This window comes from Staurois parvus, unplaced genomic scaffold (genome assembly GCF_062004578.1).
Source record: "Staurois parvus isolate SC_StPar_1 unplaced genomic scaffold, SC_StPar_1.0 ptg000017l, whole genome shotgun sequence".
Classification (NCBI taxonomy): domain Eukaryota; kingdom Metazoa; phylum Chordata; class Amphibia; order Anura; family Ranidae; genus Staurois; species Staurois parvus.
Window position 1 is genome coordinate 11,968,179 of NW_028317813.1, and position 14,494 is coordinate 11,982,672.

General features: G+C 43.9%; 1 protein-coding gene across 4 annotated transcripts in view; it reads left to right on the forward strand.

The window, feature by feature from the left end:
• Window positions 1-14,494, forward strand: part of LOC149473310 (inactive dipeptidyl peptidase 10-like) — a 243,126-nt gene that overhangs the window by 115,352 nt on the left and 113,280 nt on the right. For all 4 annotated transcript variants that reach the window (XR_016313081.1, XR_016313082.1, XM_089679770.1 and 1 more), the window contains exon 7: window positions 147-228. Coding sequence is in view for 2 of the 4 variants with exons in the window: in XM_089679770.1 (XP_089535896.1) it covers window positions 147-228 (82 nt within the window). In the remaining 2 variants the exon portion in view is untranslated. The remainder of the gene's footprint in view (window positions 1-146; window positions 229-14,494) is intronic.

Below are 14,494 nucleotides of genomic sequence, written 5' to 3' on the forward strand. Positions count from 1 at the left end.
TGGCGCAGAAATGATGCACAGTGTAGACTGCATAGTTATTTCTGAAACTGAAAATGTAATATGCTATCATGTGTATATATGTAGACATGTAAAAATACATTTTAATATAACATTTTGCATCATTTGGGCATCTTTGTTATATACAGGCATTTCTGGAATATCAGTCCACCTGGTAAAAATGAGACCATGCTGCAGTATGCTGAATGGGGACCTCAAGGGAGTCAGTTGGTAAGTTTGGAACATATAGGCACCTATTTGTAAAGCAGTGAATTAGACTTTTACCAAACACTTACTGGTGGTAAATCAATTAGTCACTGTCACTTAAAACACATGCATCAGCAAAATTCACTGCAATGTTCAGTGGATATCAGATTTCCTGCTTTATAAATATACTAAGAAGATATTTTAGCCTCTTCATGCCGGCGCCTCCCGACCCTTTAAGAGCTTCAGAAGCCGGGAGGCGGGGCGGGGTTTTAGGGTCATGTGACCGCCGTGATTCGCCGTCAGCACGGTTGCATGATTGGAAAAGGTCCCGATCGAAAAGGGAGATTGGGACCTTTCCCGGGAGTTGCGGATATATGTGCTGGGAGCGCGGAGGGCGCACGCTCTCAGCACATATGTGGCCACTCAGCGTCAAGGCCCAGATGCCGAGAGGCCGCATATTTGCGTGTGATCGCCGTCAAGGGGTTAATATGATGTCACATGTTGATATGTGCATGCATCAACAATGTCTTTTACATGTGCCTGACTGGTAAGACCCCCGGGCCTACATTCTGTGGCAGTTACACCTGCAGCTCAGGGTTACAGCAAATATGGGGTTCTTGCACATGGGCCGGCTGAGCCCATTCAGTATAATTGCAGCAGTATTTTATCTGCCCAGGCAACTCAGGTGGTTATATGTTGGGATGGTTGCCATTTTTTGTGTAGCTTGCTAATTTGGACGCAGGAGCACACTAGATGCTTTTGCTGTCATTTTGGTATAGCTGGACGTCACTTGCGTCCCTTTACCTTTAAGCAGGGATGGGCTCCTCCAGGCACACCTACCCTTAACCTATCTATTGATACATGTGCTCCTACTCTGGAGGCTTTGGAAATTTTAGTTAGGTCCACAGTATACAGAGGACCCTTGACGTGGGACTGTGGCCTACACATGTATTTACAAATGTGTGCAAACAAAACCCTCTGTTTTTAACGCAAACTGTTAGACAGGGCCAAATTGGCTGTTTCGCAGGCTGGCTGGTAAGTGCTGCTGGGAAATCCTTTGTTTGTTTGCAATGTGCATTGCCCTTCCATGTGCACCTTACTGTTAAGACTGGTTATAGGTTGGGACGGTTGCCATTTTTTGTGCAGGTGCAGTGTACAGCCTGTCATTGGCATGAATGGTTGTGTGCGGCTGTACTTGGGTATATGGTGGAGCTGTCGTACACACAAGTACAGCACATGGCCATATGCAAAGAAACATTTTTTGTATACACCCGTGCACTGTGCTCATGTTTGATAGTACTGTCATGTACACAAGTATAACAGCACACAGCCATTCATGTCAAGACAGCCCGTACATGTGGGCTGTCTGGATGGAGAAAATATGGCTGCAATTACGCTAAAGGGGCTCAGACAGCCAGTGTGCAAGAGCCCATTGAAAGAAAAAGGACAGAATATATAAATAATAATCATCCAACAGTCTTTCACATTTAAGCCTCATTCCAGCCAAAACTTTGTATTTAGTTGTGGATAGAACAAGGAAGAGTTAGAACCTGTGAAGTTTTTATTTTGTCTTTATCTATGTCCTTATCAGGGTGATTTTCCAGGAAGTGATGGAAAATCTTTTTGACTCGCAAATACAGGAACACATTTTTAGTTAAAGCGGAGCTCCATCCAAAAGGGGAAGTTCCGCTTTAAGGTCAGCTCCCCCACTCCCCATTAAGGATTGGCACCTTTGGGGGGCAGAGGGGGAGTGGGTACCCGACAGGTACTCTCTCCCACTTCCGGTCCAATCGCCTTGCGAGCGGAAGCGGATGGTGTCCTCCCTCCCTTCCTGTAGTCTTTTGGGACATGTGACAGGTCCCAGAAGACTACAGGACCATTCATGAAGCGCGGCACTACTCGCGCATGTGCAGTGGGTACCCGGCTGTGAAGCCGCAAGCTATCACATCTGGGTGCCCACACTGAAGATGCCAACCTCCTGGAATACAGGACAGCCGGTGAAACGGGCTGCGGGGGACACACCATGGGACCGAAGGACAGGTAAGTGGCTGTTTTTTAAAAGTCAGAAGCTACAGTTTTTGTAGCTGCTGACTTTTATTTTTTGACAGGGTGAGTGGAACTCCACTTTAAGTGAGGAAAGCTTAAGTATCCTGGAAATATTTTATTGCTGTATGTGCCCTCATGTCCCTCTAATGACCACATTTCTTGTACAAATTTCACAGGGACGAAGAAGTGAGGGAAAATCTATCCAGTGGGGTCACAGAGAGAAATAATCTGACAGAAATGTATGTCAGGGCAAAAAAATTATGCAGAAAAACTCTACAATACATAAACATTATACTAAGTTTTTTTTATAGTTTGAAAGATCCTGCACAGTACAGAATACTATCTGTTGATCTGCCAAGAATGCATTTGTGTGGACTAAGTTTCAGCCCTGACCGGTTTCTTGTGCTAAACCACTCAATCCCACTGTTTTCATCTCCAATGCATACGTACTTATTGACTTATAGTCTTAAGAAAAGGGCTAAAAAGACTCTTTGAGGTTACAAAGGAAACAGGACAGCTTTGAATTTTTGACAAGATCACTTTTGGTACTTATAAATCATATAAACTAAAATGCTTTTAATGGTATATTTTTCAGGCCAAAAGGGAGAAACTAAGGGCTCATGCACACTACAGCTGCTAAATGACGTTCAGAAGCTGTTCAGCGTTTTTTCCAGTAGCCCCTGAACTCTCCTCTGTTTTCTTATGTACACATAGTCGTGTACAGTTGTTTACAGGCAGTTGAGTTTACAGTCGTTTTTTTTTAATGCACCAAAATTGCATTCAGGAGTAGATTTTACTGGCGTTTCAAACGCCAAACGCTTGTAAGCACGGTTAACTGTTTTTAGAAGCGTTTGCGATTAGACGTGTTTTTTGACAGGTCCATATCCAGATGCTGTTCAGAGACTTTTTTCGTCATCAAAAATGCATGCAAAGCATTTTCCATATGTTCAAATGGACCCGGTACACCAGCGCAGTTAGTTCCAGGTTTTGCGTGAAGGAAAAAATAGTAGAATGTGCCTCATTATGCTCATGATGGGATCCATAGTGAATACAACCAGAAAAGACAGGTCACCTCAACACATACTGCTCTCTCTGCTTCTGCTCTCTCTATTTCTCTCAAAATGTCTGAAATAGTTAATTATTTACTATTTTTCAGTGCATTCTGGGTATTTGGGAGGGTCTCCCGAGGTTTTCTTTTAAAAATGTTTCTAAACGCAAATGCGCATAAAAGCGGTATGCAAACGCGGCTAAACTGACATTTTGTAACCTATGTTTTCTAGCAGTCAGTTTCTAGTTGTCAGAAGAGTTTTACAAACACCCCGTGTACATGAGCCCTAATAGATGTTCATTGTTAGCATTTACTCTTTAATTCGTCCCAAACTATGTTCAAAACTAAAAAAAGGATGGCTAAAACTAAATGATGTTGATTACAATAGAGGGAAGTACGTACACTTGGCAAGTCTAAGTATACCTACAATGAAAACATAAAGAAAGAGCAAAACATGTTCAGCATAGTTCATGGTTGAATTGCATAAATACATTTGCAGTACTGTAAAAGAAATGTAGGAAATCTAGTCTTTTAATGCACTTTTTTGAAAAGTTTATTTGATGATTAACTTAATTAGAACATTATACTAGTCCAAGGTATTAGAAGGCCATCATGTACTGTAGAAGATGTACCTATAAAATGCTGGAACACCTGCAAGGTATAGGAGCAGGGATAAAAGTCCTTCATTTAGCAGCAGTACTACTCAGTGGCCTCCCAAACCGCTATTAAGCTTAGATTAGAATTCATTAAAAACAAGCTTGGGGTTCAGCAGAATCTTAGAACAGAATATGCTTTAATGACTAGAATACAAATAATATGCCACAAAGTGTATAAAGTGTATACGTTAATGTTTTTTGTTCAAAGAGCAAGTCACGTACAGGCAGACTACAGTGTTTAGCATGCCGGAGGAAATCAGGCAAAACGATGAGAGAAACAATAAAGAGCCACGCGTGTTTAGAACTATATAAAAAACACTTAAGGTACAGAGTGTGCCCTGTACCCCAGAAATGGTGGCCCATCTTTTCATACCTCCATCGCCAGATTTACAAGTTAATAATAAACATTTCATCACTCAGAATTACAACTAATAGATGGTTTTATGGTCTTAAGAGAAATTCATCTTTGGAGTCTTGTCTCTGGAGCCACCAGAAAGATCCTTATCAATGTTGTATCTACTCTTGTTGTCAGTGAAAAATCTCACAAAGAGGTGTTTTCTGTTTTTGGATATTTTGTTTCCTTTACTTTCACTTGGTGATCTGGACTAGTAGATTTAGATGGACTTTGCATAAGTGACCAACAAACTCAAGCCAAACTCCAGCTAACACTTTAATGCAGTTACAGGAACTGTTTTTTCCTTTGTGGGATAAAGGTTTTATATAAATGAATAAAAGCTGACCATTGTAAACACCCATGTCAGTGTTAAATGGTTTGTCTCAACCCCCTAACTTTCATTTTTACTGCACAGTTTGGTTCGTTAACCTCTTCCCGTCCGGCCCATGTCAATAAACGGCTGAATGGGAGCGCTGCCGATGCGGGTGGACGTTTCTAAATGACCCCCTGCATCCATTGCCTGTGCGCGCTCCCTGGGAGCGCGCGGCACCAAACACAGATCGCTGTACAGGACCTCTGTGTGAGGTCCCGATTCATGTGATCACTGATTGGCCAATCATTGATTACATGAATAGTAGTAAGCAAGATGTCACTTCTGACATCATTTCTTACTATTTGCAAAATCTATGAATGATCACAGAGATCACATGGTACAAGGCTATTCACAACAGCCTTGTACCATTTGACAAGCTGTGACCAATCACTGCTCACACAGTATTTCTCAATGGCTGCAAGAATGCAGCCAGAGAGAAGGAGAAATGATTGCTTTTACAGCCTTTATGGGTGTAAAAGCATTCAGTGTAAAAAAAAAATCTTCATCAACCCCCACAAGTAGTACAGTGTCACTATGGTGCCACTGTACTGCTAGGGTGACAGTATGTTAAAAAAAACAAACATAAATATTAATATAAAAAAAAATTAAAATGTAAAAAAAATTAAACAAAATTATAATTTTTGGTTATAAACTAATTTGGGTTTTTTTTTTACTAAAAAGATAGCTGAATATAAGCACCATCTTGTGCTTATAGAAAGTGGGTCGAGTGATGCTAATCATAGTTCAACCTGGAAGAAGGGCGCCTTTAGTGGACAGTGCCATATGGAAGCACCATCTTGTGCTTATAGAAAGTGGGTCGAATGATGCTAATCATCATTCAACCTGGAAGAAGGGAGCCTTTAGTGGACAGTGCCATATGGAAGCACCATCTTGTGCTTATAGAAAGTGGGTCGAGTGATGCTAATCATCATTCAGCCTGGAAGAAGGGCGCCTTTAGTGTACAGTGCCATATGGAAGCACCATCTTGTGCTTATAGAAAGTGGGTCGAGTGATGCTAATCATCATTCAACCTGGAAGAAGGGAGCCTTTAGTGTACAGTGCCATATGGAAGCACCATCTTGTGCTTATAGAAAGTGGGTCGAGTGATGCTAATCATCATTCAGCCTGGAAGAAGGGCGCCTTTAGTGAACAGTGCCATATGGAAGCACCATCTTGTGCTTATAGAAAGTGGGTCGAGTGATGCTAATCATCATTCAACCTGGAAGAAGGGAGCCTTTAGTGTACAGTGCCATATGGAAGCACCATCTTGTGCTTATGGAAAGTGGGTCGAGTGATGCTAATCATCATTCAACCTGGAAGAAGGGCGCCTTTAGTGGACAGCGCCATATGGAAGCACCATCTTGTACTTATAGAAAGTGGGTCGAGTGATGCTAATCATCATTCAACCTGGAAGAAGGGAGCCTTTAGTGGACAGTGCCATATGGAAGCACCATCTTGTGCTTATAGAAAGTGGGTCGAGGGATGCTAATCATCATTCAACCTGGAAGAAGGGCGCCTTTAGTGGACAGTGCCATATGGAAGGTGAGTATTGCAGTGATAGCTATTTTTTTTTAATTACATTTTTACTGCTGTTAAGAGTATTTTTGCTTTGAGTTCTGCTTTATTGATATCTTTACTTTACCAAGTAAGCAATACTTTTGAAAAACTGTGCCCATACAGATAATGAGACAGAGAACATACAGTAAGTGGCAAAAAAAGCCATTCTGAGAAAATACGGGCATATGTTTCAGATTGCTCTTCCATACAGCTCAAAATAAAACAGCACTGCAAAACATTCTTTACCTTCTAAATGTTAGAAGCAAGATTTTTTAATGCAAATACACCAGACACATATCGGGAAGAGACAATTATATCTATAACCTCCTACTGAGAATGTGCTGCTGAGAAAACTCTATATGAAATGGAAGCCTGACCTGAAACACATTACATTTTATGGAAGGCTCAGCTTACATATTCTTAAGGAAAAAAATAAGCAAAATGTGAAGCTTATTCAAAAGAAAATATACTTGTAGCCTACAGTGAGTAACGAATTCTACACCATGACAACAATATCGTAATCAGCAGGAGTATAATTATTGATGGCCCTATGTATTTAAAATCTAATGAAGTGATGCCAGTTTCTGAGTCAGAGCAAGAGCCTGAGCACAAACCCTTCCAGTACGACATCATAAGGAACAAAATAATATTAAAGCTGAAGATATTGAACTACAACAAAAGAACATTGTGAACCACCTGAAATGTCATTATTAAAATCTGCTAGTTTCAATATTTGCTTTCCAATCCAACAGTGTCCAGCATGGTTTATTTGATACCACGGACTGAGCCAGAGTCATCGAAGGAAATGCAATATCAAGGAGAAAGCAAAGGTGGATAAACATTTAACACCATTTAAGTGGCTGCAGCAAGGCTGGTGCTACCACTAAGCAAACTAAGAAGCCCCCTAAGGTGCACTGCCCCCCCCCCACCCTTTCTCACAGAAGGGACACTTAGGACAGGGGCTTCTGAGTCTTACCTGTGTCCGCGACTCTGTGCCCCACTTCGATCCGGTCCACGAAGCGCTGCTGGAGGAGGGGTGGAGAGGGTGTCCGTCCGGTGTCTTTGGTCCATCGTTGGTGTCGGTGGGAGGAATAGTGCCCTATCATTGGTGTCAGTGGGAGGAATAGTGCCCTATCATTGGTATCAGTGGGAGGAATAGTGCCCCATCATTATTGTCAGTGGGAGGAATAGTGCCCCATCTTTAGTGTCAGTGTGGGAGGAATAGTGCCCCGTCATTGGTGTCAGTGGGAGGAATAGTGCCCCATCATTGGTATCAGTGGGAGGAATAGTGTCCCATCATTGGTGTCAGTGGGAGGAATAGTGCCCCAGCATTGGTATCAGTAAGAGGAATAGTGCCCCATCATTGGTATCAGTGGGAGGAATAGTGCCCCATCATTAGTGTCAGTGGGAGGAATAGTGCCCCATCATTGGTGTCAGTGTGGAAGTAATAGTACCCCATCATTGGTGTCAGAGGGAGGAATAGTGCCCCATCATTGTTGTCAGTGGGAAGAATATTGCCCCATCATTAGTGTCAGTGTGGGAGGAATAGTGCCCCATCATTGGTGTCAGTGTGGAAGTAATAGTACCCCATCGTTGGTGTCAGTGGGAGGAAAAGTGCCCCATCATTGGTGTCAGTGGGAGGAATAGTACCCCATCATTGGTGTCAGTGGTATGAATAGTGCCCCATCATTAGTGTCAGTGGGAGGAATAGTGCCCTATCATTGGTGTCAGTGGGAGGAATAGTGCCCCATCATTGGTGTCAGTGGGAGGAATAGTGCAATATCATTAGTGTCAGTGTGGGAGGAATAGTGCCCCGTCATTGGTGTCAGTGGGAAGAATATTGCCCCATCATTAGTGTCAGTGTGGGAGGAATAGTGCCCCATCATTGGTGTCACTGTGGAAGTAATAGTACCCCATCGTTGGTGTCAGTGGGAGGAAAAGTGCCCCATCATTGGTGTCAGTGGGAGGAATAGTACCCCATCATTGGTGTCAGTGGTATGAATAGTGCCCCATCATTAGAGTCAGTGTGGAAGGAATAGTGCCCCATCATTGGTGTCAGTGTGAAAGTAATAGTACCCCATCGTTGGTGTCAGTGGGAGGAATAGTACCCCATCATTGGTGTCTGTGGGATGAATAGTGCCCCATCATTGGTGTCAGTGAGAGGAATAATGCACCATCATTGGGGTCAGTGAGAGAAATAGTGCCCCATAATTGGTGTCAGTGGGAGGAATAGTGCCACATCATTAGTATCAGTGTAGGAGGAATAGTGCCCCATCATTGTTGTCAGTGGGAGGAATAGTGCCCCAATGTTTTTGTCAGTGGGAGGAATAGTGCCCCATTGTTGTTGTTAGTGAGAGAAATAGTGCCCCATCGTTGTTGTCAGTGGGAGGAATAGTGCCCCATTGTTGTTGTTAGTGGGAGGAATAGTGCCCCATTGTTGTTGTTAGTGAGAGAAATAGTGCCCCATCGTTGTTGTCAGTGGGAGGAATAGTGCCCCATTGTTGTTGTTAGTGGGAGGAATAGTGCCCCATCGTTGTTGTCAGTGGGAGGAATAGTGCCCCATTGTTGTTGTTAGTGGGAGGAATAGTGCCCCATTGTTGTTGTTAGTGAGAGAAATAGTGCCCCATCGTTGTTGTCAGTGGGAGGAATAGTGCCCCATTGTTGTTGTCAGTGGGAGGAAGAAGTGGAGCCTAAAGAGGAAGGGGTGGAGTTTATAGATGAAGGGGGTGGATCCTAAACAGGAAGGGGTGGGGCTCATTTAGATGCGGGAGGTGCCAGATTTTAGTCTTGCTTAGGGCAGCACCAAACCAAAATACACCACTGCTGCCACCTAGGGTGAAGCCACTGCCACTGGTTTCCATGCTCTCCACCATTACCAGGTCTAGGGGCGTGCTGAGGTGGGCTATGCCCCCCCTAGATTTCAGTTGTGCCCCCTCAGGCTGGTCTTTCCATGCATGCTGTGCCTGGCTGCTGAGTGCCTTCCCCCCTTCCCCACACTCGTGGCTGGGACAAGGGGAGAGCAGCCTAGAGGAGTGAAGCATGAAAAAGGATAAATGACATGAGAGAGCCAGGATGTGCGGGCTGTGCTCTCCTCTCCTGTTAGTGGAGCGATCCTCCATAAAGCAGATGACACAGGATCACTCTTACATCAGCATGTTCAGTGTTTGATTAATTCCGTCTCCCTGCTGCAGAGAGATGAGCTGTCATTGGAGGAGATAGGGGGTGCTGTAATCAAACTGTATACAGCAGGATCCAAAATCGATCGTGTGTCACCTGCTGTAGGAGAATCGCTCCACTGACAGGAGTAGGAGCACAGCACAACCTGCACCTCTACTTGGTTTCCCCCAAACATTTATGCTGAGATGAGAGGTTTGTGCAGGGGGGTGGGGGGATGGGAGCTATTTGTGCTGGGAAAGGTAATGGGGATGATGGGGGAGGGAATTTATGAGGATTGGCGCTGGGAGGGAGGATTGGGGGGAATTTGTACTGGGAGAGGAGATTAAGGGAATTTGTGTTAGGAGGGGGGATTGGGGGGGGGGGATTTGTGCTAGGAGGGGGGATTGGGGCGGGATTTGTGCTAAGAGGGGGGATTGGTGGAGGGTTTTGCTAGGAGGGAGGATTGGGGAGGATTTGTGCTAGGAGGGATGATTTGGGGGAATTGTGCTACGAGGGGGGATTTAGGGGGGAATTTGTGCTAAGAGAGGGGATTTGGGGGAATTTGAGCTAAGAGAAGGGATGGAGGTGGAATTTGTGCTAGGAGATGGGGATTGGGGGGGATTTGTGTTAGGAGGGGAGATTGGGAGGGGCGATTTGGGGGGGGGGAGGAAGGATTTGTGTTGGGAATGGTAATTTGGAGGGGGTTGTGCTAGGAGAAGGGATTTAGGGGGATTTGTGCTAGGAGGCAGGATTGGGGGAATTTATGCTAAGAGGGGGGATTTGGGGGAGTGGATTTGTGCTAGGGTGAAATATTTGAGGGGAAAGATTTGTGCTAGGAGGGGTGAAGTAGAACTGCAGGCGAAGGGGGTGGAGGGTGCAAGTAGCTGGTCTTGCCTAGGGCACAAAATAGTCTAGCACTGGCCCTGGGCTCCAGGCTTGGGAACTTTCTATGGTACAAATGAACAGGATTGGATTCAAACAAGTTTTTAAAGCCATATGACACTCAAATCCACAGATATAAAGCAAGATTGGTTGTAAAAGATTACTCACTAAAATATACTGAGTTTTAAAGGAGAAGTACAGCCAAAGCTCCTTTGTCTGTACTTCTCCTGGGGATCACAAAAGTGCAGTTCGTTCTGCACTCCTGCCATCCATTTTCAGCAGACAGCACTCAGTCGGTCTAGGCTGGAAAAAGATCCCGACTTTGAAGTCAGGATTTACCCAGATGTCTGGACCGGCACCTGGCTCAGCCTCTCATCGAGCCTCTGAGAGCCTGAGCCAGCCGCTCTCACCCCCTCCACAGCCCAGTGCTTTCGTGATTACAAGGGGGGCAGAGCAGGGAGTGGTGACTCACAGTCACCAGCTCTCTGCTCATGGAGCACTGAGAACTGAGCAATCATCGGTGTCTGATCACTCAGTTCTCAGTCTTAGAGATGTTACTATTGGCCGTAGCCTTTCAAGCTTCTAAAGGGTGACTATGTTCCTACATACTGTGGGACAATGGAGAACGAATGTAGCCATCCTATGACAGGAGGTCAGATCACAACAGGCAACAAAAAAAAAATAATTTGGAGATGGCTGAGAAGATACTTGATTTTTTTTTAAACCAGAGATTAGTTTCACTTTAAGAACTTCAGTATAGGTACCCTATCAAATATGATTGTAAGACATAACTTCAAAAAAGTCTCTCTCTGTGGTGATATCAAAGATTGGCTGTCTTTGACACAATCAATAGTATGCTATGCGAGTTATGAAAATTACTTTTTGGCCTCAAAAAATCAGGTAGAGCTTGGATCTGAAAAATGAATAATTTCATTTTATGAAAAGGACTTTCTTGAAGTGGTACATTTCTAAACTTTAATAGATGGACAGATGGGATGTGGATGTTTCTGCCAGTCTGATGATTTGATTACAAAGATTTCACAAAGAGAATAAGTGCTGCACTCAGCAAACACTTTGAAAATGAGTACTTAGGAGATGTGACCTACATACTTAGGAATTCACGTACAGCATGAAGAGGATGGAAACTTTCTGAAAGTGCTAAAATGTAATCTTTAATCAGTTTGTTATGACAGAATCCAAAGATTTTATACTCATCTTATGTACAGCATTTCTTTGGGAACATGTCTCAGTGCTGTGTGAACCTTGCTTTTCCTGATAATGGTGCCATATTTTGTTTGTTGTCTACGTTATATAATATAATGGATATCCATGTGAATTAAAAAAAGATCCTAAAATAATTCTACATTTGGTTTTAAGACTGCCTTAAGATTTGGATTAGAAATACTTCTTACAACCACTTCTACATTAAGTACAACTATGGCCTACCATTGAAAAAAATATGTGCAGCAGCACTTATCTATAAGAGCTTCTGTAGTTTTCTCTTAGACCCCCTGCAAAGGCTAACAAATACCTGCTAAGGCTGCCCCTTCATTAAGCTTCCTATGATGGTGTGACAACAATGCTGCACTGCTCCTGAATTCAGAGCAGTGTTGCCATTCTCATGCAGGTTGTGCTTGCTTGCACTACAGTGAAAAGATAAGGTGTTTTGGGGGCCTGGCTGTCAGCATTGTATGTAGCTCTACCCCCAGAGAAGCTGCTGAATTGCATTTACCTAACAACAGTATATAAAAACAGTCCTAACTTGCAATAAGAGTCCCAGATTTATCTCACTGGTCAGTGATTGATGAAAGAAAAAAGAACCTGTTGGCTGGCAAAATTGGGGCCCTTGAAGAAAGCATAACAGTTCCCAGCAGACAACAGATTTGTTGGTGATGTTAGTCTCCTACTAGGTACAGGGTACCCTTCTTTTGCTCTTCTTCAGCTCGGTGAGGCGCTGCACTTTCTTTGCAAACCTGTTCACAAACCTCCTGTAGTAGGAATACAACCCATGACAACATGCCCAAGGTAGGTGACTATTGGCTGATAGAACTGGCCTTTCTCAAGAGACAATCAACCCTTCTTCATAGAGTCTCTTCAAAATTTTCTTCAAATGCTCCTCATGCTCTTATAAAGTCCATCCAAAGACAATTATGTTGTCCAAGTACACCAACACTTCAACAAGATTCATGTCACCAACAGTTCAATCCATCAAATGTTGTAATGTTGCAGGAGCTTCTGTTAAACCTTGTGGCATCCGATTAAACTCAAAGATCCCCACTGGACAGATAAAAGCATTTTTCTCCTGATCATCAGGGTGCATGGGGATCTGATGGTACCCGCTTCTCAGGTCCAACACATTGAACCATTTGGCCCCTGATGTACATTGCAGAGTGTCTTCTATTCAGGGAGTGGTGTGCTGGTCTGGGATGGTTCTTTTGTTGAGGATGCAATAGTCAATACACATTCTCAGTGATCCTTTTTTATACCTCACCACTACAATGGGAGAAGCATTGGAATTTCTGGATTCCCATATGACTCCTGTCATCTTAAACTCCACAATCTGTTCTCTGAGGTCATCTAGGTCTGCTAATGGGATTCATCAAGATTCGTCTTGGAATGGTTTGTTTTTTTGCAGATGAATGCAAGCTGGGGCTCTTGTCCCAGCAGACAACAGATTAACTTGTGTGAAAATAATGTATTACCAGACCCAGGTCGCACTTCTCTGGGTCTCTAGATGCATGCTCTGCTTCAGTTCAAGTCCTCAGACAGGGATAGGAATTGCTGTGATATCTCACTTTCAATCCTGATGAGACAGTCCATTCTTTTCTTCCACACAAACGATAGGAGAGCTCTCCAGTGCAGTCTGATTTCACCAGACACTTAAATCACCAATCACATTGTGACAGAGAGAAAGTTTCTGGTCTCTGAGGCAAGGTGAGTAATCTATTTTCTTCTCCCAATTGTGGTCAGCTATAGCAGGTTTCACGTACCTGCCTGACGTGAAGAGGGAGGCCTCTTTTACAGCTCTAGCTTGAGGGCCACTGGTAGTGACCCAGTGACTAGTATGAGTGCCTGTAGCATGTCCAGTATACTGTGTAGGTAGGTAACTGGTGCTTTGCCAAGATGAGCCAGATGTCTTAGACAGCGGATGGCAGGTAGATGCAGAAGACCCAGGCAGTCAGCAGATTGGCTGGAGCTTGGCTGGTGCTGAGCAGGCTGGCAGAGTCTAGGTAGGTAGGACACCAGTAAGGAAGCACTTGGAAGACAGGACAAGGCAGGATGCAGGGTCAGTAACAGCAGATCAGGTGAAATAGCAGGCAGAAGAGTAGTCCTGATACAAGCAGAGGTCAGCAATGGTGGAGCAGGTCAGGCAGAGCAGGAGGCAAAGGCAGATTCCAGAGACAAGCCAGGGTTAGGGAAGGTAGTGGTTAAGCATGGTCAGAGACAAGCTGGGTCGGTAACAAGGAATCAAGCACAGGATACACAGAAATGCTGTAGATCAGACAGCAGTGAGCCAGTGCAGCAGTCCCGTTTAAATAGCAGTGTTAGTGACGCCAGTGTTCGCGCCAGTGTTAGTAACAGATACACGTGCGACCAGAAAGACATACCGCAGCAGTTATCAGCTACAGTCCAGCCTACACGTGTCACAAGCCTATACCTTGTCAACCTTGTTGCCTTTTCATTCAGAACCTGGCAACACCTAGTCCAGTCTACTACTTTTTGAATTGGAAGCACTGCCTCTGTTACTGAAACTGTCCCATTTCAGGCTGCAGTGTCTGAGAGGGTGAGCATGTGAGACACTAATGAAGGAGGATTTAGCTTAGGGGAGGTAAAGGAATTTTTTGTGTAGTTCATGAGGCTTGTGTATCACATCTGTATCACAGCAACTGGATTTGAACTTGTTTAGACTGCCATACAAAACCCTTTAGTTGTACTTTAAGGACATAGTTGTTATACTGCATTGATCTTGGAAAACACCTTTCATGTTTGTATTGCTTATGCTGCTCCTTTCTTTGCTACGTAATTTTTGAAGATTACCTTTGAAGTTCATATAGCCTAAGCAGCTCTGTTCTCAGCTGTTTAGTCATTTAATATACCTGCCAATTCCGCTCTGATATTTTGTAACATGTGATATATTGTTACATGCTTGGTTGCACGTTATGCTGTTGCTGTTAAAT